Source organism: Anopheles stephensi, chromosome 2, assembly GCF_013141755.1.
Source record: "Anopheles stephensi strain Indian chromosome 2, UCI_ANSTEP_V1.0, whole genome shotgun sequence".
In the NCBI taxonomy this organism is placed as follows: domain Eukaryota; kingdom Metazoa; phylum Arthropoda; class Insecta; order Diptera; family Culicidae; genus Anopheles; species Anopheles stephensi.
The window spans coordinates 86,834,732-86,860,322 of NC_050202.1; the positions used below are offsets into that span (position 1 = coordinate 86,834,732).

The following is a 25,591-nucleotide window of genomic DNA, read 5'->3' on the forward strand; positions in this document are numbered from 1 at the left end:
CGTTCGAACAGTTGCTTTTTTTCCTTCCGTTTTGAACCCCTAATGCGTCCCTTCCTTATTTCGCTAACGAAGATACGCACGCCCAACATACTCCGCAACAGTCTCATCCAGGCTCAAATTACGCCTGTAGACATACGTGTTGTTGCATCAGGTTACGCCGTTCTGTAACAATGTTCGCGACAAAACCACCACCGGATGCTGTTTGTGGCATTCCAAAACGGGGCCTGGCTCTCGGACTAGTAGCAAAAAAAAAACAGCTCACAACCTCTCACAAAACGAAGCCTTTCGTTTTGCGGAACATCAACTCGCCACATAAGGTGACATCCGGTCGAAGAAACACGAGGGAAACGATAGAGAGAGAGAGAGAAAGAGAGAGAGAGAGAGAGAGAGAGGGAGAGCTGGCTTCCTGAGGTGGTAAAAGGTGTATTATCCTTCTTGCTGTTGGGTGAAGAAATTTGACCTGACCTCCTCGTTGGGCACGGGAGAACCCACGACCCAGAAGAAGGTGCTCCACGGGCCGAGCCGGCACTTAATTTTTCCTCCGTTCGCGTACAAGTGGCACTTACCCGTTAAAATACCTAAATTATTCAAACTAACCGGCTAATTTGTATGTGTGTAGCACGGGTGCAAGAGGGCACACACGTCGGAAAGATCGCCGGTATGACATATGTGCAGCACACATGTTCCCCCGAAGAACGACGGTGTGTAGCGAGTTGGCGAGAAGCAGTGATGGAGGACAAAACCGCGACCCCGGAGCAGCAACACAGCTTTTACTTCGGTCATTGAACGATCGTAAAAGGGTTTCGTTTCGTCGGGAGACCCAAGCGCAAGGATAACGAGGAACTGTGGTGCAAAAAATTGAACTCCTTTTAAGAAGGGACCAAACCGCTTGAAGAATTACTCGTGTAAAATGAAGATCGCGATCTGCGGAAAGGTTGATGATCTTTCTGATGGCTTGAAGAGTTAAGATGTTTTCGATTGTCCACTACCTTTCTCGGAACTAATACCCTAATTTCCTTCTTCACAGGAAAGTAGCGAAGAAGAGCAACCGGAACCTCCCAACAAGTACCAACTTCGCCAACCGCCCGACCTTCGCAGCCAGTATCTCCTTAACATTGAGGAAGAAAAGGTGGCCAAAGTGCAGGCGGAAGAAGCAAACCGCATAGCCGCGGAGCAGGAAGAACTCGAACGCCAAGAGCAACCGCCCGAAGATCCCAAACGAGGCCATCGCGTACACGCTTGGGTGGCCATCGTGATGAATGCTCCCTGGTGCTATAAGCCAGGCTATCGCGAGATTTTGCTCGATCCCAACACCGGCGAACAGGTGCTGCAACCACCGAGTGCCTTCTTCTTGGAACCGTCCACCGGTTTCCGGCACGAGGTGTCCTCGCCCAACTATCTCGCCATCGAGAGCATCTGGAACCAGCACAACTACTACGTCAACAAGCAAGATCCTGCCGCCGGACTGGCGAAGATGCGCTGGGATCTTGGCAACGGTCACGATTGGGAACACTTTCTGCCCGGCGAACCGTACGAGCTGCGCGAAGATTGTGCCGTACCGGAGGATCAAGATCCGCTCACGACGGAGGAAGAGATCGAGAAGGAGAAGCATCTCGACATGCCTACTTCCTGGGTCCGATCGCTTAACGTTTCGCGGACCGATTATGAGCAACGCTTTCCGGACGGTACGAAGGTGATCTACTTCAAGAAGACCATCTACGAACGCTTCGCACCGTACCGTAACTTGATCGGGCTGGTGCGTCGCATCACCACGTACGAAACGTTGGACTACGATGGGCCAATTAGTCGGTGGGAGTTTTACGCGAACCGGGACGATCTGCTCAATCTCGTACGCATCGAGTACCGGACGAACGAAACGGAGGAACACTTTGACAAGGGACGTCCGGATTGTTTGCGCTTGCTGAAGCATCGGGCCGCGCCGAACAATGAGTATGAGCTGCGATTCTTTTACCAGTATCGGTTTGATGCACTGAGGACGCTTATCTACCATGCGACATACATTCTGGAGCACTACGAAAAGCGAGATGATCTGTAAGTGAACAATGTGCTGTGGACATAACGATGAGATTCTTAACACTTTTCCATGTCTTATTTGAGGTTATATTATCGGGAGTTTCAAAATATTCCCAAGGATCAAGTCACAAAGGAGCCGAGCAAATTGACGGTAAGAATAGCGAGTGCTTAATGCTTTACTTCAATTTAATTTGTAAATCGGTCCCGCGATGAACATACTAGCGCCATCTATCGTTCGCGCACACTTGTGCTAAAAATCTCTTGCATGTTTCTACTACCTGACAACAGATGGCGCTAGCAAAACATTTCCTTTGCTCGAGCAGTTAGCTCGATATCTGAACTGCACTATGCTTCCATATCATTTCGTAAAAGTCCTTAGTTTTAAATGAACATTCATTCTGTTCGCTCTAGCACATTATTGAGAAATTTCACCAAAATCCAGCCAAGGAACCGGTGAAGGATATAGCGATTCGGAACTGCTTCATCCAGGATAACAAAATCGCACTGCAGTTCCATTACGGGGAGGATTGTATTACCGCCTCCACTCGGGAGTTCATCAAGCCACCAAAGTCCGAGATGGGCGAGGAGGTTCCCTACGATCCGTCCTGTACTTCCGGCTACGTGGTAAGTTGTAAAGAATTGCCACACCGCACCATATCCGTACTCACCATACGTTCCACACCTTTCAGTCCAATCCCTGGGACCCTCAGCCGACTCAGCTCGACCTCTTTCTACTGCTGAAGGAACAGCTCAAAGCGGAAGAACTGGCCTCTCACGCATTCCGCCGTCGAGTGGTCGAAATCGACACGATGCTCAGTGAACGTCGTAAGCAAACGGACTCACCGCGTCTTACCAACAGCCTGTTCGATCCACTGCGCAACGAGGAGGCCCGTCAACTACGGCTAGCCAAGTACGAAGCCATCAAGGCACGGGAGGAACAGATCAAGCAACAGCAGGCCGACTTCCTAGCACCGTATCTGCTCCGTCTCGGGGACACTAGCAAACGTCCTCCGAAACGCGCTCAAGTGATGGAACTGTACCGTGACTGTACGACGGATCTGCGTCGCTTCTATCAACGGCTCGAGGAGGAGCTACGCAACCGCTGTGACGATCTGATCACCGAGGAACAATCGTTGAAACGATTCTTGTCCCGCTTTCAGCAGCATTTTGAGGACGCCGAGTATGAAAAGTTCATTGCCGAGGGTGAAACGATCGAGCGGGATAAACACATCCTGCAGATGCGGCTGGAGAACATCCAGGACGACTATCGCCGGAAGGCCGAACATCTCCGGCGGACGTTGCGTGCGGACGAACGGCTTCGTCCGTATCTTGGTGCTGAGTTGGAGTCACCCTGCGAAAGAAGTGATTGCGATGACGAATGAACCCGTCATGGTGTTTGTGTGGTTTGGTTTCGTTTTCCAAATGTTTGTGCTATCTTTATTGAACTAAAATAAACAATAACATATTTTCCACTCTCTTAACAACTTCTCTTCTCTAGTCCGAGTATTAATTTCTTTCCAAAAGACATAATTGTACACTTTTCTGTTTAATCGTTTGATTTACCGTTTTTTTTATTCAAAAGTAGTGTAATTCTTTCATACATGCTCGGCGATTCTATTGGATTTTTATTTATTTATAATCTGCTGTTTTCGTGTTGTGGATTTTTCCTCTCTTTTTTTTTTGTTTCTTTTCGATGCTTTTACTTTCTTCACTTTTATCCACAATCAGCTCGCTGCTAATGATAATCAAATCGTCTTTCGCTCATTCATTTTATTCGTCCTTTTTTCCCCCTTCATAGTGTACGGCTTGTGTATGTATGTATGTATGCATTTGCTTGGGTTTACAAAGAGAAACAAATTTCCTTTACTCAATGCGGGACTTTATGTTTTTCTTCCTCTTTTTTAGCAACTCTTTATCGCTGTCCTTCATTTGTGCAGAAACAAGAAATCATCGGCTGAATTTGTTTCTCTTATCGGTTTTCCACGGTTTGCCTTTGCATACACCATTATTGATATCGGTTACTAATGTGTGTGTGTGTGTGTGTGTGTGTTTTCGTTCCCTTTCGTTAGCTAATAGTATGCATTTCTGTGTTTTTTTTGTCTTTGTCTGTGAATGTTGGTGTGTGTGTGTCACGTATGTAATATCTTTTCTTTAATGTATTTTACTATTAGTGTATATACCGACGTTTGACTAACCGATTGTTTTTTCTTCTGTTTTCTTTTTACCACCTTCTTCTTCTTTTTCTTCTTTTTCTATGTCCTCTAAATACTATCGAGTTAAGTTTTCTTGTTTGTTTTTACTCTTTATTACAGTGCTTTGTTGCTGTCTTGTCATATTTTTGCTTCACTTTACATGTCCTACGAGTAAGTATTCTCCTCTCTACCGCTTTCTAGAACCTGCGCAACCTCTCCTAAGCATGATTGATTTTTCATTTTCTTTTCTCTCTTCTTTCTTTACATGATTACCACATTTTCTCGCTTTATACTTCTGGTGCCATCTTTTTCTTCTTTTACTTTCTCGCCTGATTACTTTTCCTGTCCTTCATTTGGAAGGATTCCTTCGCGGATCCTGTGTTAGTGTCTTTGTGTGTGTTTGTATTGTGGTACAAAATATCTAAATATATAGATTAAATGTATATCCACTGTATATGTCGGTATAGTGTATACATATATATGTATATATATATATACTCGCTTGGGTATAATTAAATTAAAGTAGTACAAAATTATTCTCTCTTTCTCTCGCTCTCCTAGCATCGCTGTCCTGCTTTGCCACTTCATTCGCTTCTCTTGCGCCCTATGTCCTGAAATTTTCCATTTTGTTGTGTTGTATTGCACAACTGATGACGACCTTTGTTACGATGATCCATTTGTTTCCCTTTCGTTCCCCTCTCTTTTTCTCTCTCTCTCTCTCTTCTCTTTCTCTGTACAAGGATAAACTGCAACTGCGTGTTTTGGGGTTTGTTTTAGCTAAACATTGCATGTAGTTTTGTGTGATACTTTACTTCTTCTTGGTAAAAATCTTCTTTTCCGGACTTTTCCGCCTTTTCGCTACTCGTTCCTTCCTATTTGTTCCATTATTATCTACGCGCGTCTACGTGGAAGGTGAATGTCAGTCGAAGAAGAACGGGCCTAACTCCCGTGCTCGCGCCTTCCATTTCACCGAATGTTTCGGACTCCTTCCTCCAGCATTCTGCTTAGCGCACTATTTACAAGTAAATTCGATTTTCCATCATGCACTTCCGCCGAGCTGTCCTTGACCACTTTCGGGGTTTTTTTTTCCTTGTTCTGCATCGGTAACTGATTCTTAACCACGGGGCGTTGCGATACTACAAACGGGGAAAGCAAGTGGGACACAGTGGTGCTAGTAATGTACAACAATGGCCGTGTGACGGAGCTCGTGTTCTGCTTCAAAAAACGGAAAGTACACCATCGGAACTCGTGCGCTTGGTTTCCCTTGCCACTCTCTCATTTCCCATCATCTCCAGCACTCCAGCAATGTCCATCGTGATTGCTCCACTGGTTTTTCGATTTCTTGCCCGGCCTTTATCGTGCATCCCATCAGGATTTCTTGTGCTTCGGTTGTGCCGGTCCGGTAAGTCTGTGCCTGGTTTTTTTTTGTATTGTTATGCCACCCTTTCCTGCCCTAAACTCCCGCAACTGCCGTTCCGTTCCGTGGTGCCAAACTTAAATGAGAATTAAATGTTAATAGCTTATCGATAACGAGCCCGTCTGGCCGATGCAGCGCCCTTCGTCGTCGAACGTGGCCAGCGTGAGGCGGGCGAACTTGTTGCTCAGCACACCGATGCCATTGTTCTTGATTGGGTTTGGTTCTGGAAAAAGGGAAGAGAAAAGCAATTGTTAGTTTGTGTGACCAGTACAAAGGTATAGTAAGGTGCTGAGAATGGTCTATGCGAGAAGGACCTAACTTTTTGATATATTACCACGTGTCCTGTGGGGTGAGAGGTCTATCAAGGAAAGATTGTGGAGTAACCTGCTTGACCAAAGCCTTCTCGAGTCTGATTAATTCTATCAAATTCTTGCTAGGATCAAGCCATAAGGTGGGAAGTCAATCAGACGAAAATGCTCCTTATGACGACACAAGCCGACAGTGACAGTTGGTTGTCATGGATACTGGACGGAGAGAAATGGCTTGAGAGCCAATAGATTGAAGAATGATGGATCCGCTCTACGTGATCTACTAAGCTTTCTTCTTTCTACACCTGTTTCTGTTGATAGACTGAGTTTTTCAATGTTATAACAAAAAGAAAAGAATTCCAACAGAGAACAAAAAATTCTGACCGGGAAACTCAGCAATCCATGGCTCATCATCGAATCGCGAGTCTCAAGTTGCTTTGATTGAGAGCTCAAGCACAATCAATGTGCTTCATCCGCAGAAAGAAGAAAAAAACGTCAACGTGTTCCAATAAATACGCTACGCTGTAAATTTGCTTACATTACAACCCTCGTGACGCTTGATGGGGAAAACTAATTGATTCCTTTTTTTCCCGTTCCGAATACGTTCCGTTCTGCTTGGACTGTTTGGTACGGCTGCGGCTGTATAGCGACAGCAGTCACTCGTTCTATTTCACCTTTCTGGATGGAGCAAACCATTTTGCCACGTCTGCCATTTGTTTCGGTGCGTGCTATCGATGGTTCCCAAAAGCGATGATTTACTCGGAAACGATCCTTCATTTTTGTTTCTTCCACATTTTCCCGTCCCCTTTCTGAAGGTACTTCAAACATCAGCGATTGGGAAAGATTTTTTTGTGACTGCTACCATCACGTCTGCCGGTAATTGCTGTACAGCGCCATTACAAACCGAACTTGTCCATGGCGCACGCACACACAAACATATTGCTCGACAATAAATACTCCTAGCTATCAATACATTCTCGTGACCTTTTAGGGCTATCGAATTACTTGGGACACACTGAAGGGGAATCGTCTTGACGCCTTGAATCGTCTTGAAGCGAACGTCTGTCTACTCACCAACATAAGTGTTATCCGCCAGTCCACCTGGTCCGGCCTGATCGGCATCGGCTCCACTCTCCTTCCGTCGCTTGTCCTGCTCGACAAAGTGCGTTATTAAGGCGTCCACCATGGCGGCCTGGCGGGAAAAGATCTGCATCAGCTTCGTGGCCGCAATGCCGTTCTCGACGGCGCCGAACTGCAGAAAGATGCACGGCAAGCATTCGGGATCGTTCACGTTGCTCGGTTTGGCGTACTCCCACGAAAACTCTTCGTACTTGAGCCCCAGAAGTAGTGTCTGGTGTTTGGTGAACATAGGAGAAAAAGATAAGCGATTTTCTCCTTTGGAGGATAAAGCGTCCACAACACAACTACTTACACATTCGATCTGATCTATTACGAAGATCCCCCGCTCGTTTACCGCTATCAGGACGGGTAGATCCTTTTGCTGCATCAGACTCATAAGACCACGTACCGGTTGCTCCACTTGTCCATGGAAGTAAGCCGCACTGGGGATGTAGAACGGGAGGTTAGCAATTGCACATCAAAGCGCTGCAACGCGCCACAGTGTATTACCCATAGAACGGAAGACCCCAGCAAAACTCGAGATACTTTCGCATCAGCTTCTTGGTGGTGGCCGTCGTCGGGACGCGCTTGAACTGCTCCAACAGACGCACCTCGGCGGACGATCGCTGGCTGATCGGTAACCAGGACCAGCTCGAACTCTTTGCCACGTGTGCCGGCAGGAAGCGGAATTGATTTTCCCTACACCAAAACGAAACCAACCAAGCGAGAAGACGCGTTAAAGCACGCCAAAGAAAAAGTCGAAACCTGAAACCGGGGGAACAAAAACACTTACCGGAAGTAGCTGGTTGTGTGTGTGTGCGAGTTGTACGGGCCCAGTTCTATCCGGGCCTGGATGCCGCCGAGCATGATCGATTGCGACGGTTCCATCACGTACCGACCGAGCAGAACGTTGTGTCGGGCCTCCTCGTACAGCAACTCCAATATCCGGGGATCTCTGCAGAAGTGTGAAAAATGAAGGCAGACAATGAAAAACGAGCAGTCGTGCAGGTGCTGGTTGCTAGGGAATTATTTCCATTAGCAACCGGTTCGCAAATAGAAGTGTATGAAGCTCTACCGATTGCATACATTTAGGCGCCACACATAATGTTCCAGTCAAAAAGGTCGTTGAATTGCACTGTGGAATTAGGCGAAATGACGTACTGCTAGGAAAAACTTTCTCCCGAGACGCATTATACAATTTGAGTAACAATTTTTGCCCATGTTCGTTCAATTCCACAAAATGCTGCATCACATCGACATCAACCGTATAAAGAGACCGTTTCCAGTAAAACTGTTGCGAAACAAGCGGTGTGCGCACACACACACAGTAGAAGAACGAATGGAAAAATAGAACAAGAAAAGGCGAAGTAGTATCTCGTTTTTCTCGGAAAATTTAATCATCTACGTCATGTCGACAGAAATTCCACGTATAGTCCACAGTGATTCCGGCATGTGGCATCATAAGTGATTCAGAAATAAGATCTGCTGCGAATGCGAATATTGGAACTGAATCATTCCCCCGCTTCACTGGCCCGGAATGGCTCGAAGCTAATGATCAACCATTGAGGGTTTTGAAAACACTGACGTAGGAAAAGCGGGAAAAATCCTAATCGTTTTCATACACACAATGCCAACCCATTTGGAATGGAGATAGTTCACATTCGGTAAGCGTTTAGCACGTGCTGGAAGTGGGGAGCGAAAACTAAAATTCTTTGAAATGGAAAGCATGATTGTACGGTGTTGTGGGGATTATTTGCTCTGGCTTTGGACGAATATTTACAGATTAAACCATGCATTGGAGCCGGCTGAAGGATCGAAATAATTTATTAATAATTTTTTACCCACATGCGAATCCAACTCCAGGAATTTTGTGCAATCAAAACCAAAATTAAAGCAAACCTTTATGTTGAAGCGCCTAAATGTATGCAATCACTTGTAACAGAACCAGGATTCTAGTTAAATCAGCTATGAAACAAAGATGATCCATTCTTCCCACCATCCTTATCCCCCTCTTCCCCCATTCCCCCTCCCCTCCTCCCCTTACTTGATCTTTTCCTCGTCCCGCCGCGAGAAGAACACGTTTCTTCGCAGGGTCGTCATCGGTTCGTCGGACAGCTTTTCCAGCTCGTTCCCGTGGCTGTGCTTGTCGAGCAGCTTCGACCAGGCGACGCGCACCGCGTACGGCCGATGGTGGGGCTTCAGCTGTACCTCCAGCAGTGGACTGGTCATCCACAGGCCGAACACGCTCTGGGCCAGCAATTTGTTCGTAATACCTAGTTCTTCACAGCCAAGGGCGGCGGCAAGCATCACCTGCGCCGGGCACTGTGCCGTGCCCTCGATCTCCATATGTACAGCGATCCGAGACATCAGGTAGACCACCGTCGGGATCACCTGTGAGGAAAAGAAAAAACCGAATCGACGGACCACGATTGCGTTACTTTCTCTGTCCAGTGCGGGCCGGGGACACTCTGGGCGTGAGCGTGGATTACCTTCTGCATCGGTCGCGGGGGTGCCAGCGTCGTTGTGTTGGTCGTCGTTGCCGTTGTCGTCGTCATGGTGCTCGCGGTTACGGATCGTGCCACGACGTTCACAGTCACGTTCACGTTCACGCCACTCGAGTGGGACAGTTGCTGCTGCTGCGGTGTGACCGAGCCGAACGGGTTGTCTTCCGACCACAGTCCGGACGTGGATGCTGCCGACGAGGGATAAGTCACGATGCCCGGCAGAAGATTATGGCCGGTGGCTAAGCCCGACGTTGATTGTTGCTGTTGCTGCTGGTGCTGTGGCTGTGGTTGCTGTTTGCTGCTGTACAGGCTCGGTTGCTGTTTCGCCGTGGTGTTATTGATGCTTGTCGTCGTTGTTGCGGGATTTGTGTGGTGCAGCAGCAGTGATTCATTGCCGTTGCCCGGGCCTAGCTGATAGACTCCACCATTTGTGTTCGATGATGATGGACCTGATGAGGGGAGAGAGGATAAGGTAACAGGAAAAAAATATTAATTAAAGTATAAATAACTTTACTCGAACGTACAGGGTTACAGCTGCGTAAACAACCAATCGCCACGTCTAATTACTGTTTGCATTAGACGATTTTTATATGAATTCAGCATAAAAACCACCAGAAAGCGGTTTGTTTGATCGTTTCGATTTTTTCGTTCCTATCTGTCCCCACCTGTCCCACACCACTTGGCGGTCGGTTTTCAAGGTTTTGTGACGCTCGACCGCATGTATTACCACGATAATGTCAATATTTAATTAACATATTTACAATGAATGCGACGTTCCCCACCGTCCTCACTATTTTTAGTTGAATTTAATCCAACTGTATTGAAAACAAAACACGTTGAGCTGTAATTCTTGCATCACACGCAAATAATTGCGCCGCTGCCGGAAATGGATTAAAGCGATTATTCCCATAGCGAAGCGTATCATTCATTCCAAACAATGAGCTGAAAGTTTTTTACATCAATCGCAAGGATAAAAATTTTAAGCAGAATTTCGCATGGAATCCCGCTCATTAATTATGTCCAATTAAGTGTTCATTATATTTCCGATGATATTCGACGACCACAGGTCGACTTCGGTTTATCTTAATTTACAGGAAAAAATTGTTTGGGGCTGCCCGGTAGTAAATGCGACCGGACCGTTCCCCCAGAGTAAGGACTGATTATCTAACCACCAGGTATCAATAAGGTCTAGTCAGCCATCAGATATCCGACTCGACCTAGCAGGTCGTTAAGCCAAGATAGAACCTTATACACAGACTTTGGAGAAGACTTCATATCATATCCGTTCTTCATATGTTGACCAGTGTAAGAAGCTCCTCGCCCAAGTGAGGTCTTAGACGGAACGTCTTGCTTAGGCCTGATGTGACGGTATGACCATGACATTACCATGCTACAAAACATGACACACTTGCTTGCAACAAATTGCATTCCGGGTGTTTCCTGTGCAAAAATAGAGCAGCAGATAGCTAACCCCATCCGCCATCCCAACCCCAAAAGACTGTCATCACTTTAAAGGCCCGGTAACCTGGCCGATGATAAGCAAAAGCCGAGGGGCTTTGCACACACAACCTGTCCAAACCGCGTGCTTTGAACGGCGACTAATTGATAAACCTGTATCTTATCAATCACACCAAATCACCTCCTGCATACAAAGCAACGAGTGCGAGAGAGAGAGAGAGAGAGAGAGAGAGAGAGAGTGAGATGGAAAGAGTTAAGCCGATATGAAAAAGCCGGCCCAGTCAATGTATGTAAAAGTCTGGCCTCAATTGTGTCAGATATTTCACTCGCTTAGTGTCGAATTTGACGTTTTGGAGTGCGTTTGCGTGGGGCGGTTCGTTTTGGTCATCAAGCACCGGTGACTCACCAACGTGTCTTCCAGCTTGCAATAGAATTCCATGCTCGTCTTGTTTGGATACCGGTGATAGTTCTCGCCACCGAGCAAACGTTCAGCAGCTTCAGAGTCGCGTCAGGGTCTCGTAACGCTAGGTTCGGATCATCATCGCCCGTACCACACGTTGGGTAAATATTTAGACATCCGTTAATTCTGTTCCGTCGACGGGTTTGGCTGCTTGGTCGGGCGAAAAAAGGCTTAGCCATCGTCAGTTCGGCGCCGTAATCGCTGCAAACCGGTCGCGTACCGCAATCGTGCGAGAGTGTGTGTATGGGTGTGATTTGACAGTGATTTTTTCGTTTGATAAAGTGAACTTGCCGGGTAGCAGCATATCGAGCAACATAATCCACATAATCAGTGATAAGAAAATGCAATCGGCAAGGTGTGGTTGTGGTGATCAAGAGAAGAATCATATTCAACTACAGCAAACCTCTCACGGGCGCTAGTGTAGGAAGAGTTGTGTCATTATTTACATGAAATTTTAGACCTTCGCATCGCATCTCGCTCTCACACTCATCTGATGCACGCGTGCTAAGGGAAGTGCAAGTTGCCAAAATGCCATTCAATGGCGGTGTATAAATGTAAACAGTGAACAAAGTGAACGTGAATACAGAAGCGGATACAAATTCCGATCGGATTCGCAGCAACTCCGGCAGCTCGTACTAATATTTCAGCCAGCCCAAAACTACCATTGCCGGCTGGCGGCGGCCCGGCCACGCAGTATGTAACATTGTTCGACCGCGCTATCCACAAAATCAATTTAGACAACGCACCCGTAATAAAACCAGCGAATCAATTAAGCAACACGCCTGATTGTAAGTCGTCGCTCCCAACCCATCCCCAACCATCCCTTATGCTCGATGAGCCACGATGAAGCTCAGCGCTGGAAAATGGCATTTCCAGCTAATGCTACTGATGGAAAATATTCAATTGCTACACCCACTGCATACCGGCATTTCCTGATGAACCGAACTGGTGCTGGGCGGAAGAGACGCATAACAATCCAATTCAATAGTCACTTCCCACGAGGTTGAGCGTGCGGAGCAGTCCAGGTCCAGACACTGGGCATTAACTGTTTTCAGTTCATTTGCGATTACCATCATCGTCCGGCTGCATGGCACGGCACAAAACTGTCCACTTGAAGTGGGCAAAGGCCTTTAAACAACAGACCGGTGCGCTGCGAAAAAGCTGCCGCTTGCCAATGAGCACCAATAATTGGTCATTTCAAACACAGATTTTCACTGGAATGGCCGCCATCGCTTACGAATACTGATTGCGAAATTATCCGGCTGCTGGCTGGCTTCGAAGGCAGCAAAACCCTCCGGTTCGTTGTCGTTTGCGAATGCAAATCTCGCATTTGCACCCGCCAGCAACGCGAAAAGAGTTGCTCAAGAATACTCTTAAAACAGAACTCTGCTTTCCTTGCACAAATTACCCATCCATTGGTGCTTTTTACGATCAATAAGTGCGTATTTTGCATTAGCTTGCCACTGCTCATTGGGTGCCGAGATTGTACAGCACAGCAGCGCAGGGCACGCTCGAAGGTTTGGCGAAAAAATCAAAAATCCCGTCGCAGCTTTTAACAACGCCATAAAATGATTGTATCAATTGTTGACTTAATCGTGCGTGTAATTTTCGTAGTGCTGAGACAGTGCTGTGGTTGAGACGGAGTTAAAGGAGTCCATTTTTTGCATTATAAAATTTAATTCTTCATTTTCATACTTGAAAAAAAAAATAAATAATCGTTAAAATGTTTAATAAGATCAGAATCATTTTCAACGCCCAGCAACGGCGCCGGGTTTCATACGGCAGAACCGGGGTTCAAATCCCATCCGGACCGATCGCCCTTAGTGAGGACTGACTATCCAACTACGTGATATCATTAAATCTAGTAAGCCATGAATGGCAGGTATGACCTAAGAGAGCTCGTAAGGGCAAGCAGAGAGAAAGAGAGAGAGAGAGTCTGTGAATCGTTGCTTAGTGGACATATACAGGCTTGACGTTAAACACAGCAACACGGTAAACTAACGCTTTGGTTTGTTTTGCCCAAAGAGCCCAAAATTAAACTTTATGAAGAAAATAACACAATATTAATAAATATTTGAAATTCTCGGAGGCACTCCATCATGAGGGAAGAGAATCCTGCTTACTGGGCCCTCTATTGCGATAGATAGCGGATAGCGGAGGCACTCCATCATGAGGGAAGAGAATCCTGCTTACTGGGCCCTCTATTGCGATAGATAGCGGAAGACCTCTTTATTTGTGGACCAGCAACTAAGGCCATATGTCCTTATACTACTTCTCTTATACTTTATCAAGAGCATTTATAGCTTTTCCAGCTTCGTACATTTGCCAGCAAGGTCATCGACATAGACTTAAGCAGCATCAAACGACGCTTTTCGATGTTGACCATATATTTGATTGAGACTGGCTATCCAGCTGTGGGTCAATTAAGCCAAGAAGACAAGAAGAGTTATTCCTCGTTCACATGCTGCAGATGAGATTCGACCCATAGCCTTCGGTGTCCCGAATTAACCGAAAGCGTAAGCGTCACTAGCTGCGATAAAATTATCTCACGTGATGCTAGTTCAGTGATTATCCTTTTCATCAAGAGTTTGAGCTCTGAAACCCTACAGGAATCACAATCCAGTTCTGCACATTTAAAGCTTCACGTACAATTCTTTAAAGCACTGAAGTTGACGTTAAACTTTGCCATTACAAGAGTACACCTTATTCCACCGATTGCAAAGAAAAACAGCTACAAAGCGGTATGGTGAAGGATTTCTCCGAGCCACAAGCTAAGTAATTGAATATGCAACGTCTAATTCGTAACAAAGCTTTCACGAAACAGATACCGATAGCTCGTGCAGATAAACAGAGGGAAAGTACTCATTTGCAGAATGAATCATTTACATACGATGATTTGCGTTCAGTCGGGTTAGAGATTATCTGGAAACGCTTTGCATTGGAGGGCATTCTAAATAATCACAAACAAAAAACCGCAAGCCAATATTGAAATTATTCATTTGAATTTGATGGCTTCCCGTAGCAATCTCTATTATTTTATATTGAACCCACAGGAACAATCGCAGTGCAGGGGTGCATAATGACAGATTTTTATTTCGACAGCGAGATTGTGAGCTTCGGTTCGAAAACATTACTTAATTACTTTCCTACCAAGCATAACCGCACGCACATTCTCACCTCCACACCAAGTTACTTTAACTTTTTCCAAAGCACACACACACCCAACTATCGAACCACTAAATTCACTAGCCATCGAACAATCGACCGCGGGCCCGGAGAAGGTGGTGGGAGTTCTCCACATCCATTAACTACATCTGTCCCGACTCTGCTTCAACGCCAGAACTTAATCAAAACGTAAACTTTCCAAACACACCCAACACTCGCCACGGCTCTCGCCACCGCCATTCGAACTCATTAAGCTGCCCATTTGTTCTGGTTTCTTCGCTCTGCTTGTCTTCCACATTAAGCAGCCAGGATGGTCCAACTCCAGCGAACTGCATTTGAAAGTACGTTCCATTTAAACTTTCCTTCCGCCTTGCTTACTTTTCGTGGAACTGGTCCCACTCCTTGAGTCCGGTTCCGGACTTCCCGGAGCCCGTGCTGCTGGTCATTATTTCATTTTTGTTTAATTAAATTTTCATCTACTCCGTCGACGTGTGTATGTGTGTGTGAGTGGTTGAGCTGGCCTGAGTGCTAATAGTACCATGAAAAATGTATAGGACAGGCATGCAATCACACACACCTCTCGACAAGCGTACGGCCTAAAACACTTGACCGTAGCCGACGGTAGACCTCTCTGCCCGGTGCAGTCTCGTTTGGTCGATGCAAAGTGGTGTATGCATAAACTAACCCGTTCCGGACACCGTCCTTCCCACCACCAAACAGCTGACAATCGATGGAAAACGAATTCTTCACAGTTGAAAAGGGTTTTTGCTGGGGTATATTCATTTTTCCCGATTCCACCTGTCACTAACGTATCACGCCATCGAGAACGATTTGTGGGAGCAGAACTCGAGCACCGGTTGGCAACACCACCTACACAGAAACAACCCCATCAGCAAATCGTTTACGTCCGGTAGCAATTAATGTTTGATTTCAATTTTAAAACTCTCCCCACAGCCAGGTCCATTCCCGCTTTGCGCCAACGTAGAACTGGAGAAACCCTAACCATTTCCGGTACTGTACCACAGCTCGGGGGGATAAACACATACAAACACACACACACACACACACACACATCTTCATAACCTGCCGACCCGTCAAGTGTGAAAAGGTTCCGAACCGGGTGAAAGATCTAACGAGTTCTGGTTGTCTCTTCCCTGGCGCTTCTTATCTTCCCGACGACCCAGCGGGCGGCATGGGCAAGGTGCAGGCGCAAAACTACGATGATTACGACCGGATACGATACTTTTACTACATCCGGCCACCCCAAACGCCCGTCCCGAAGGACTGGTGGATCGATCCGATGGCAACCACCACCGAATCCGTCACCACGCTCAGTGCGAGCGAAGAGACGACGCTGCTCCTGTACGACATCTTCATACCGCTGCTCGGTTCACTCATCATAATACTCAACCTGATCGTGGTCGTGTCCGGTGTGCTGCTGCTGCGAAAAGGTAAGCCAGCACAAAGCCAGTATCCCCGGTCCCGCGTTCAAAAGGATCCGCGTTTACTTACCCACCAAATGTCAAATGTCATTCCATTCAGTGGAACACATCATTCAAGTTTAGCTCAAATGTCAAGGGTGTTGACAACTTAGTGTGGCTTGCGATCGGGATAAAGTTGTGTAATATCTTGGAAAGTGAATGAGGAAAGGACAGGCACGTACACAATGTTTTGCTTTAAAGCTGACGCACGTGCCCGGGCTTCGCAGCGACGGGGCACATTCATTCAAAACGAATTTGAATGTTTTGCTTCTACAACTTACAAACAAGATGGGCCGATTGGATTCATGCTGGGATACATGCGGAGTACCGGGAATGTTGTTTACATAGCACAGCTTCCATGTTTATATGGTATTGGTTCGTTGTTTTTCAAATAGTTTTCCCAAAACAAAAATAAATTTTTCACAAATAAACATGTATGTGTGAAGCTACACGTGCTCAATCGATCGGCTCGCAAACACTTTAATGAAGAGTATTGAAAACCAATATCTGAATAGACTCCGATTGCAGCCTTGGAAGTTCCGAAACCTTCGTCGGATGATACTGGGTTTACACAGCTAATGTGTCAGCGTAAAGTTCCTGAATGCTTTCACTAAATTTCACGTTGCCACTGTAGGCCTGTAATTTGGCATTCTGAATCTCAAAATGGCATAACGAAGATTAAATAGGTCAAACAAAATAAGTTGTTTGAGAGAAATGAGAGAGATTTTAGGGATAAATGAGAGCATATTTAGAGCAAAATGCGAGAGCATAAAGAGAGAAATGAGAGAGAGATCAGAGCGAATCGAGAGATAATCGAGGTAGAATTACGAGAGGGAAAAAAATGGTGAATGAGAAAGAATCGAGAGAGAATTGAGAAGGAAATGAGAGAGAAAAGACAGAAAATGAGAGAGAATTGCTAGAGAAATGAGAGAGAATCGAAAGAGAAATGAACGAAAAAAAGAGCAAATTGAGAGAAAAATCATAGAAAACCGGAAGAGAAATGAGAGAGAATCGAGTGATAAATGAGCGTGAAATGGGAGAGAATCGGTAAAAAACGAGAGAGGTTCGAGAGAGAAATTACACCGATTTGAGAAAAAATCGAGCGAAAATTAAAGAAAATTGAGAAAGATATGGAAGAGAATTTAGACAGAAACGGGAGAGAATCGAGCAAAAAAATGGAATTGGAGAATCGAGAAATGTATGAAAGAGAATTTAGAGAGAAATGCGAGAGAATCGAGTGAAGAATAAGAGACAAACGAGAGAAAAATAAGTAAGTATCAAAAGAAAATCGAAAGAGAAACGAAAGAAAAATGATTGAGAAATGAGAGAGAATCGAAAGAGAAATGAGAGGGAATCGAGAGAGAAATGAGAGAGAATTGAGAAAGAAATAAGAGAGCATTGCGAGAGAATTCTTTTTCACTTTCATTTCTATCTCGATTCTTTCTCATCTTTCTCTTATTTCTTTCTCATTTTTATCTCTATTCTCTCTCGTTTCTTGCTCGATTCTTTCTTGATTTTCACTAATTTCGCTTTGATTTTCTCCAATTTTTCACTCAATTCTCTCTCAATTTTCACTCATTTCTCTCTGGATTCTCGCTCATTTTTTTTCAGTTCTCTCCCTTTTCTCTTTCAATTCTCTCTCGATTCTCCCTCATTTTTCGCTCGATTCTGTATCATTTGCCTCTCAATTCTCTTCCGATTCTTTATGTTTTTTTACTCATTTTGCTCTCGTTTTTCTCTCGAATATCTCTGATTTCTCTCTCATATTTCCTTAATTTTTCCCTCATTACCTCACTCATTTCTTTCTCAATTCTTTTTCATTTTTCTCTCCATTCTCTCGTGTCTCGTTTCTCTGGTATTTAACTCTCAATACTCTTTCGAGCTTCTCTCATTTCTTTCTCGATTCTCTCTATTTCTCTCTCTCTCTCTCATTTCTCGTTCATCAAAACAAACAAATCCAAGCAAATCGGACCTGTCCAAACAATCTTTTTTGTTTGATCGATCCAATCTTCGTTATGCAAAATTACATGAGTACGGTGGCAATGTGAAATTTAGTAAAAACATTCAGGCGCTTTACAACGAACCTGTAAGTTACTAAACCGCAGAATAGCATACCAGCAGGCGTGTGCAAGCCGAGCTATTTCCAAGAATCTACGATCTTCTATTGTAACGGACACAAACACAATACGACACCACTCGCTGTGGTTCCATTTGCACCAGTGGCTGAGCAAAACTTAACTGTGAGCTATAAAACAACTCCGAAGCAATTAGCATCCATTTTCTTAACTTTGCAAAATTCGCCAAATATTTGCCCGCTAACGAATTGTCACTAATCGCTCTGTAACAAAACCCCCTGTCTGCTCTCGTCTCCCTTTCAGGCCAGCAACCGTACACCACGTACATGTTTCTCGGCAACGTAGCCGTGTCGGATTTATTGACGGGCTTTGCCGTCATCTTTGGCCAGTATGCGCCGCGCGGACGACGTGCCGAGGAAAACTGCACACTAATGATAGGTAGGTAGGTCGGTCGCTCGGTCGGTCGGTCCATCGTTCGAGCAGACCGTTTCCCATGACTCAATCGCTCGAGCTATCTATTTCCGTTAATCCCGCGCTGTCTCCACAAAGAGCGACCTCCGCCCGCTTCGTTCGCTTTACTCTCGCTGTGCCGGTAATTCTGTTGGCACATTATCGCATTAGCGAACCAGGGCATCACCGTTGCTGTACACCGAGCTTATTTCGCCCGGTTCCCACCCGAACGTTGTAGCAAATCAATATGTTACCGGACTGTGGAATGTGCCCGGTCGGAAAAATCGAACCCTGAGCCTGGTTCGGCAGAAAACCCCCTACCGGAGAAACAAAGCCGGAGCCATTTATGCTCCCCTGAATGGCGCTTGATGATGCTCAAGCGCCTAGCGGTTGGCAGGCTCGCTGATGCTGCTGCTGCTGCTGCTGCTACTGCTACTGCTGCAGGTTTATCATATCGGTTCGGTCACACAATAAAGCAGGGCCACCACCGGTGTCCGCTCGTAGGTATTGCTGGTTTTGCTACTCGCGTTGCAATCGATTCCACGCTGTTGCGTACCGTATTTATTAACCTCTTTATTTATTTATTCGTTCCGTTTTATTTCGATATTATTTAATCGCATCAATTTTTCCGCCCGACGGGAGCAAAATATTGGTCCCATCCATCCCTTTTCTCGTCCCTTTTCGGGTTTTTTTTTTTTTTGTTTTAGCCGGTGCTGAGAAGCTGCCCACGAATGGCAGAGACAGTCAATTAATCGTTGATTGAGCCAATCTTTATCCAATCGCCATAAATAATGTGCACACGCTGTCGATGGGATTATTTCTCCGGTGGCATAAACTAAAACTCTCTCCCCTCACATCCAGCTCGGTGACAATCGTTATAATGGTCGTGAAGCTTAACGACCAGCTTTTTCGAACGGGCTTCTGCGTGCGTGAATGGGCGGGGCATTATACTTTAGAGATTTATAATTCATAAACAATATCGACGGAACAATAAATAAACTTGTCGAGCCCATTTGAATGTGACAGATGCAAACCCCCAAAACAGCCTTTGATCAGTGGCGGAGTGGAAAGATTTTATGGGCGCAAAACTATCATTCCAACGCAGTGCACAGTAAATGGGAGTTCAGTTGTGTAAAATCTGTTCAATTATTCAGCTAAATTCTAAATTTCAAGCTATTTGTTACGTGTATTGCATACCGTTAGGCGCACACTACGATTTACACTCAACGGAGCGCCTGAATTCACGGAATGTAATTTCGCAAATGTTAGCCTGCTGAGCTTTAATTGAATGCTTTGAATTCGGTGAACAGAGGTTTATCTAGATTGGAATTAATTCCTGAAATGATACACTTAGCAACTAGCGATAGCGTTTCATATAAATTCACTTAAGCTCACTTCGGTTGAATTTCTGATCTTCCCAAACCCTCCATCTCGCAACTGACTAATGATCCCCCGAAGTAGTCGATTAAACATTCCGAAGCAAGATAACATCAATGATTTAACGTAGCGTCTATGAATGCACCCGATAACGCTCCGCTGCATGCAAACTTTATTAACCTTTACTTATACGCTTCTCAAACTCATGCTCAAATAAACATGTGCAAAGCCTCGCAAGGATGCGCTTTCGCCTCCGAGCGTTATTAAAACCTCGCAAGGAACGTACTGTCAAGAAGAAAAAACAACACAACAGACCACCACTCTACGTTGCAAAATTAAACTCCCCACAAACGGTGCGCACGGCGGCGTAGGTTTTCTTTGCGCTTTTGACCCCGTGAAAAATGAACATGTCGTGCTGTCGTGTGGGAAATCCCCTGGCCCGACTCCTACGTACGTATATGTCATTCTGTTGCTCGCGGGTCAGATGTGCTCGCTTGTGGGTGTGTCTCTGTGTGCTTCATTGCTAGATCGCCTAGAGAGCCGCCACTGGAATGTGACTATGCACACATACACTCGGCAAAACACAGTCACTTGAGATGGTGCCACCGTCACCGCCAAAAAGCTTCAGCTTCGGTAGATGAGATTTAATGAATTAATCTATCTATTTCTTCATGACCTTTCCGGAGTGTGTGTGTGTGTAGATGTCCTTTTTCCGAAAAGAGTGTATGCGGGGTTTTTTTCTCTCTCCTCTTCACAAGACTCGTCCCCATCGTTTGAGATGTGCCTCGAAAGCTCACTGATGCCATTTCATCAGTAAGAGCAATTATTCATAGGACGTCTCACCCGGCATCCATATCATGCCTTAAAAACGGTCTTTGAATCGGAACGCTCTCTCTCTCTCTCCATTATTCACCCGTCACCGAAAGAAAGATGTCGGCGGCAAAGCCATGTCACCCGCATTAGTACGCGACGCGGCAAGGAGCAGGTGCCATATGTGCAGAAGGCTACCATTAACGTCCGACCTAGGACCTAGAACCACACAAAGACATACACACACAGACAGACAGAACACATCGGTACAGAGCGTACCGAAAGGATATGCAAATGAAATATGACGTGCGTCGTAGTTTGATTAATTATTTCAAATTACGCTTCTTAATTAGCCCCGGACCGGGACCAGCGCACCGTGAACTCCGGGTGCGCTGCACCGGTAGTTGGCATTGCTAAATTGTATATGCATCAACGAAAACTTTCCCGGCACACACACTCATGCACACACACACACACTCGGCAAGCGAGTAGAGAGTAGGTTAGAACTCAAACACCCCTGCCAGCGAGCAAATACTGCCACCCCGATGACTTCATGATGGCGGTCGTCTAGCGCATCATCAACGTCATCATGAACAGACATCATCGGTGGCAGACATTTGCCGTTTCAGAGTTCGAGGCAAAGCCATAAACAGCACCTGACGCGAAACGACAGTTTTGGCGAAATTTTCCACTAATCCTAACAAAAGGCAGCGAGGCCAGCGCACACACTCGTTCCGTCGGCGAGCATGCACCGCCCAAAACTTATCAAATGAAGTCTTTAAGGTCTGTTAGCACATAGCGACGACCTGGCACGATGCAACACTGTACGCGGTCGTGTAAGATGCTGCCTGTGTGAAGGCTCTTATGAAGTAGCCGAAGCACGTACATCAAACACCAGAAGAGCACCGCCTGCTACATCCTCGCAACGTTGCAGCACACCCAACTCAAACAGATCCATGCCGTGTGGTTGTGAGCGATTTCGTTTCAACACTGCCTCTCGATCATTCGCGCTCATTTCAGTAAGCGCAGCAATTAAGGCTTAAAATTGTGCTCAAGACAAAAAAATCCGGGAGAGAGTTGGAAAACAAAAACACACGGAGAGACATTTCCCCCGTACGCTAAATGTATCGAAAATTGTTTTAAATCAACAAATTCTTCTCCCATCATCCGATTTCGGTAGCGCGTCCGATCCCACATTCGATCGAGAACTGGGGAAGGTCAAAGAAAAAACAAAACAAAATCGAGCCAAAACTTCTTCCATCCATTGGCAAAACGGCGTCAGAGCGTTTGTTTGTGTTTGCTGGCATTTTTGTTTCGGTTTTATTTATTTTAACGAAACTGCAACACTGCTCCTTCCAAGCACCCGCGACGGATTGGCGTGAGTTGCTTGCCGCCGGGACTGGCTTTCTGGAGAATGTGAATCACAGGGGTTTTCCTCCGCGTTTTTCTTTTCGCTTCCATAGCAATCAAGAGCGTACCGGGAATGTTGGTAGATTGTTTTTTTTTTATTTTCCCTGGCAGACGATGGCAGGTTCCCCAAGCGTATGGCGTCGTACACGTCGCACCAGCAAGGAATGGGAATCGATTCTCTAGCATTCGGGAATGTAGCAAATCACATTCCAACTATGCAACAGCAAAAACCCCCGACACAATAAAAGGGATGAATTTTTTTTCGTTCGGCCCGACCACTGTACCGAACGAAACGCTCGAAACCGAAAAACTGCAAATGCTAAAATGCTAGTTAATGAATGGAAAGCTTTCAATCATCTGGTAAATCGGTAAATCCAACTCATAAAATATCCATCAACCTGCCCGGGCTTGATACGTAGCGACGCGATTAGGACAGTTTCAATACAAGCACAGCCTGCGTTCGTTACAACAATGTACAAAGCAAAAACACGATAAAGGAAACAAATTGGCGTTCGTTATAAATTGACCGTATAATAGTGCACCACTTACGTTGCGCTGGTTTGTCACCGATCAACCCCGTTCGGTCATTTTCATTCCAAGAACAACTCACTCAATTGACAGTGAACATACCTGGTAATTGCATATCACTAGCCCGTCTGTGTACAATTAACCTGCAGAGTGCCCAGCTGACCTTATCTTTGCAACGATTTATTTCTTGTTTATTTCTAAAATTTAAGATGCTAAGAAAACCACTCAAACTCAAACTAACTTTAGGAGCGTTAGGAGTAATTAAGCAATCGAACCATCTTTCCAAAGTCGCCTAAAGTTATGCAATTTTCCGTTACAAAGCTGCCTATTTAACAGCTTAACTTCCCGCTACTAACCATACCGTCAAGAGGGAACCAAACCCCCTGAATGATGCTCTTTTCCCAGAACCCTTGAACTACCGCAGGAGATGCGCGTGTATGACCCCCAATCCTCCACGCGGTCAACGAGCTCGACCTAAGCGGTGTAGAGCGACCCTTTGATCCATCCATGCACGGAATGTAAATTCCAACTACAGCGAAGGGTGGCATAAAATTAGATTCCGCTATCCGAATCAGAGCCCCGTAATCGAATGCCAGTCGGGCGTGAAGCAGAAGACTCCGGGCCGGAGGAGTAATTGTTCCCCTTCTCCCTTCGTCTCTAACGTGATCTTCCTGTCTCTTCCTCTCCGCAATTGCAGGTCTCATAGTATCTACGTCGCTGGTCTCGGTGTACAGCGTGGGACTGATAGCGATCGATCGGTACCTTTACATCGTGTACGGGTTGCAGTACCAGCGCTACCTGACTCGTACCCGGGCGCGCATACTGATTGCGGCCACCTGGCTGTTGGGTACGGGACAACGCCACCCCAACACAAATGACCTGTTTTATGAACTAATGCTCACTTTCTTCTCCCTCCAGGAGCCACAATCGGATTTCTGCCCGCGTTCGGTTGGCGCGGCGATACGGACGGTGGTCGAACGTGCTGGTTCATCCGGTTGGCTCCGCCGGGTTTGGTGATCCTGACGGCGGTCCTCGGTATACTGCCGGTCGTGCTCGTCATCATACTGTACGGTATCATCCTGCAGAAGGCACTGCGCCGCGTCAACCAGCTGAAGAAAGCATCGCGCGAGCTTCGCGGCGTACAGACGGGCAATCTGCGACTGTTTCGCGGTGGTGCGGCGGGCAGCGTGAATGGAGGTGCTGCTAGGGCCACTCAGCCCGTTCCGCCCTCCGGTCCGGGGGAACCTAATCGATCAGGCGCCAACCAATCGGACACGGACCAAGGTTTAAGCGAGGATGAACTATCGCGAGCGACCCCGGGACGCTGTCTCTGTCTACGGTCGCGATGTTGCTCCAGTGCCTCGGGACGTTCAAAACAGGGCCAGAAAGCGCTTAACGGAACCACGGATCCCGCCATCTCCGGGCCAGTGTCCACCACGATGACGACGACTACAGCGGCGGCGACAATGACTACAACCACCACCACCAGCAGCAGCAAAAGCCCGACCAAGTGGAAGGCGATAAAAGTCGTGATGTTCACGACGGGCAGCTTCGTCGTAACGTGGGTGCCGTACTTCATCGCGAGCCTCATGTACGTCGGCTGTGACCCGGTGACGAATGGGGAGCTGTGCCGCAGCCTCCAGTTTGCCATCGCCAGCCCGCTCGCCATCCTCGGGTTCGCCAACAGTCTGCTCAATCCGATCATTTACGCCTGGTGGCACAATGGGTTCCGGGCCTCGATGAAGCGGCTCGGCAGTAAGGTCAGAAGCCGGGTTTGCTGCTGCTGCTGCTGGTGCGGTGGTCGCAACCAGCGCGAGGAAGATGAGGCCGGCCCGTGCGTCGTACGCTGCTGCCATAAATCATCGCGCACGGCGCCATCGGCCGAAGCGTCCGCGAACCGGATCAGTGCGAACGGGAGCAGCAGCGATGGACCTAACCGCCTGTCAAACCGCACGGTGACAACGACCGCGAGCCGCAGGTCACGCACCCAGCCCCACAGCGATCAGGAATTTTCCATCACCGATGATACGGATGTCGAGCAACCGTCGGGTATGGTAATCGGGACACGCCTCTAGTGGGCGGGGAAAATTACCACCACAAAACCCCCTCGAGTGGGAGAACATGTCGAGGACACGGCTCATCAAAGCGCATCGCCAAAAATGTGTTCGCCCGAAAAAGTTGGGTCGTTCGGTCTGGAGCGACTGAACCGAACCGATGGATGCTTGGCTGTACTGCCGGGCAGCCTCAGGGCGCCAGTACGACGACGACGACAACGACGACGGCGGCGTCGACGACGAGTGTCCGCAAGTGGAGTTCAACAAAAAGCCATGGAGAATTAGATTTAACTTACCATGTAGTTACCACACACATACACACACAGACAGACAGACAGACATATGCGGTTAATGCCCCGTGGATTGTCTTCACCAGTCGTACCGTGCCATTGTGCAACTGCAGTCGCTCGAAACAAAACGCTAGATCCAACAGATATTGTCGGGTACAATTCATGACAGTTTCATCAGAAGATGACATCGGAGGAGGAGTGGTGAGCAGTCGTTTCGGCATCGTAGATGCAGTACTGTTTTAAATTCTATAAAAGTTTTTTTACGGTAGGGTTAAGTTACATTTATAACTCGTAGTTAACCATTTCTGTTGAGAATAATGTCGTATCTTGCGTTCTTGGTCATATTTTCTAGAATAGTTTGAAACCTATGAAAGGTATGGAACTTTAAGCTAACAATGGTTATTCCTGCAATACCAACCCGCTACACTTCTAAGGCTATCAATTATCCAACGTCTAATG

At 46.5% G+C, this 25,591-nt stretch overlaps 3 protein-coding genes across 19 annotated transcripts in view; 2 read left to right on the top strand and 1 right to left on the bottom strand.

Annotated features, from left to right (window-relative positions):
- Nucleotides 1–3,522, top strand: part of LOC118504989 (coiled-coil domain-containing protein lobo) — a 150,592-nt gene extending 147,070 nt beyond the window's left edge. For all 5 annotated transcript variants that reach the window (XM_036040158.1, XM_036040160.1, XM_036040162.1 and 2 more), the window contains exons 3-6: nucleotides 1,028–2,052; nucleotides 2,119–2,185; nucleotides 2,446–2,658; nucleotides 2,724–3,522. In XM_036040158.1, the coding sequence (XP_035896051.1) occupies nucleotides 1,028–2,052; nucleotides 2,119–2,185; nucleotides 2,446–2,658; nucleotides 2,724–3,416 (1,998 nt within the window). In that variant the 3' untranslated portion in view covers nucleotides 3,417–3,522. The remainder of the gene's footprint in view (nucleotides 1–1,027; nucleotides 2,053–2,118; nucleotides 2,186–2,445; nucleotides 2,659–2,723) is intronic.
- A 62-nt stretch (nucleotides 3,523–3,584) lies between these two features.
- Nucleotides 3,585–25,591, bottom strand: part of LOC118504990 — a 50,249-nt gene continuing 28,242 nt past the window's right edge. For 3 of the 5 annotated variants that reach the window (XM_036040166.1, XM_036040163.1, XM_036040164.1), the window contains exons 4-10: nucleotides 9,560–10,023; nucleotides 9,115–9,461; nucleotides 7,864–8,025; nucleotides 7,581–7,769; nucleotides 7,384–7,513; nucleotides 7,026–7,302; nucleotides 4,311–5,866 (exon numbers count right to left, since the gene is read on the bottom strand). In XM_036040166.1, the coding sequence (XP_035896059.1) occupies nucleotides 5,739–5,866; nucleotides 7,026–7,302; nucleotides 7,384–7,513; nucleotides 7,581–7,769; nucleotides 7,864–8,025; nucleotides 9,115–9,461; nucleotides 9,560–10,023 (1,697 nt within the window). In that variant the 3' untranslated portion in view covers nucleotides 4,311–5,738. Of the gene's footprint in view, nucleotides 5,867–7,025; nucleotides 7,303–7,383; nucleotides 7,514–7,580; nucleotides 7,770–7,863; nucleotides 8,026–9,114; nucleotides 9,462–9,559; nucleotides 10,024–25,591 lie in introns of all 5 variants that reach the window. The other 2 variants (XM_036040167.1, XM_036040168.1) reach the window with 2 other exon arrangements.
- Nucleotides 11,342–25,276, top strand: LOC118504999 (glucose-dependent insulinotropic receptor-like). Of its 9 annotated transcripts, none has more exons than XM_036040181.1 (6): nucleotides 11,342–12,280; nucleotides 15,612–15,668; nucleotides 15,842–16,108; nucleotides 18,517–18,651; nucleotides 23,486–23,635; nucleotides 23,707–25,276. In XM_036040181.1, the coding sequence occupies exons 3-6, from the start codon at nucleotides 15,850–15,852 to the stop codon at nucleotides 24,861–24,863; spliced, it is 1,701 nt and encodes a 566-aa protein (XP_035896074.1). In that variant the 5' UTR covers nucleotides 11,342–12,280; nucleotides 15,612–15,668; nucleotides 15,842–15,849; the 3' UTR covers nucleotides 24,864–25,276. The 9 variants fall into 9 exon arrangements, with proteins under 9 accessions (XP_035896074.1, XP_035896077.1, XP_035896072.1 ...); XM_036040184.1 differs by having other exon boundaries at nucleotides 11,342–12,185; XM_036040179.1 differs by having other exon boundaries at nucleotides 11,342–11,593.

Coding starts and splice junctions, on each gene's coding strand:
- LOC118504999 (XM_036040177.1), top strand. CDS start 15,578: ATGTTTGATTTCAATTTTAAAACTCTCCCCACAGCCAGGTCCATTCCC. Junction 18,652..23,485: donor AAACTGCACACTAATGATAG/GTAGGTAGGTCG, acceptor CCGCAATTGCAG/GTCTCATAGTATCTACGTCG. Junction 23,636..23,706: donor TGCGGCCACCTGGCTGTTGG/GTACGGGACAAC, acceptor TTCTCCCTCCAG/GAGCCACAATCGGATTTCTG.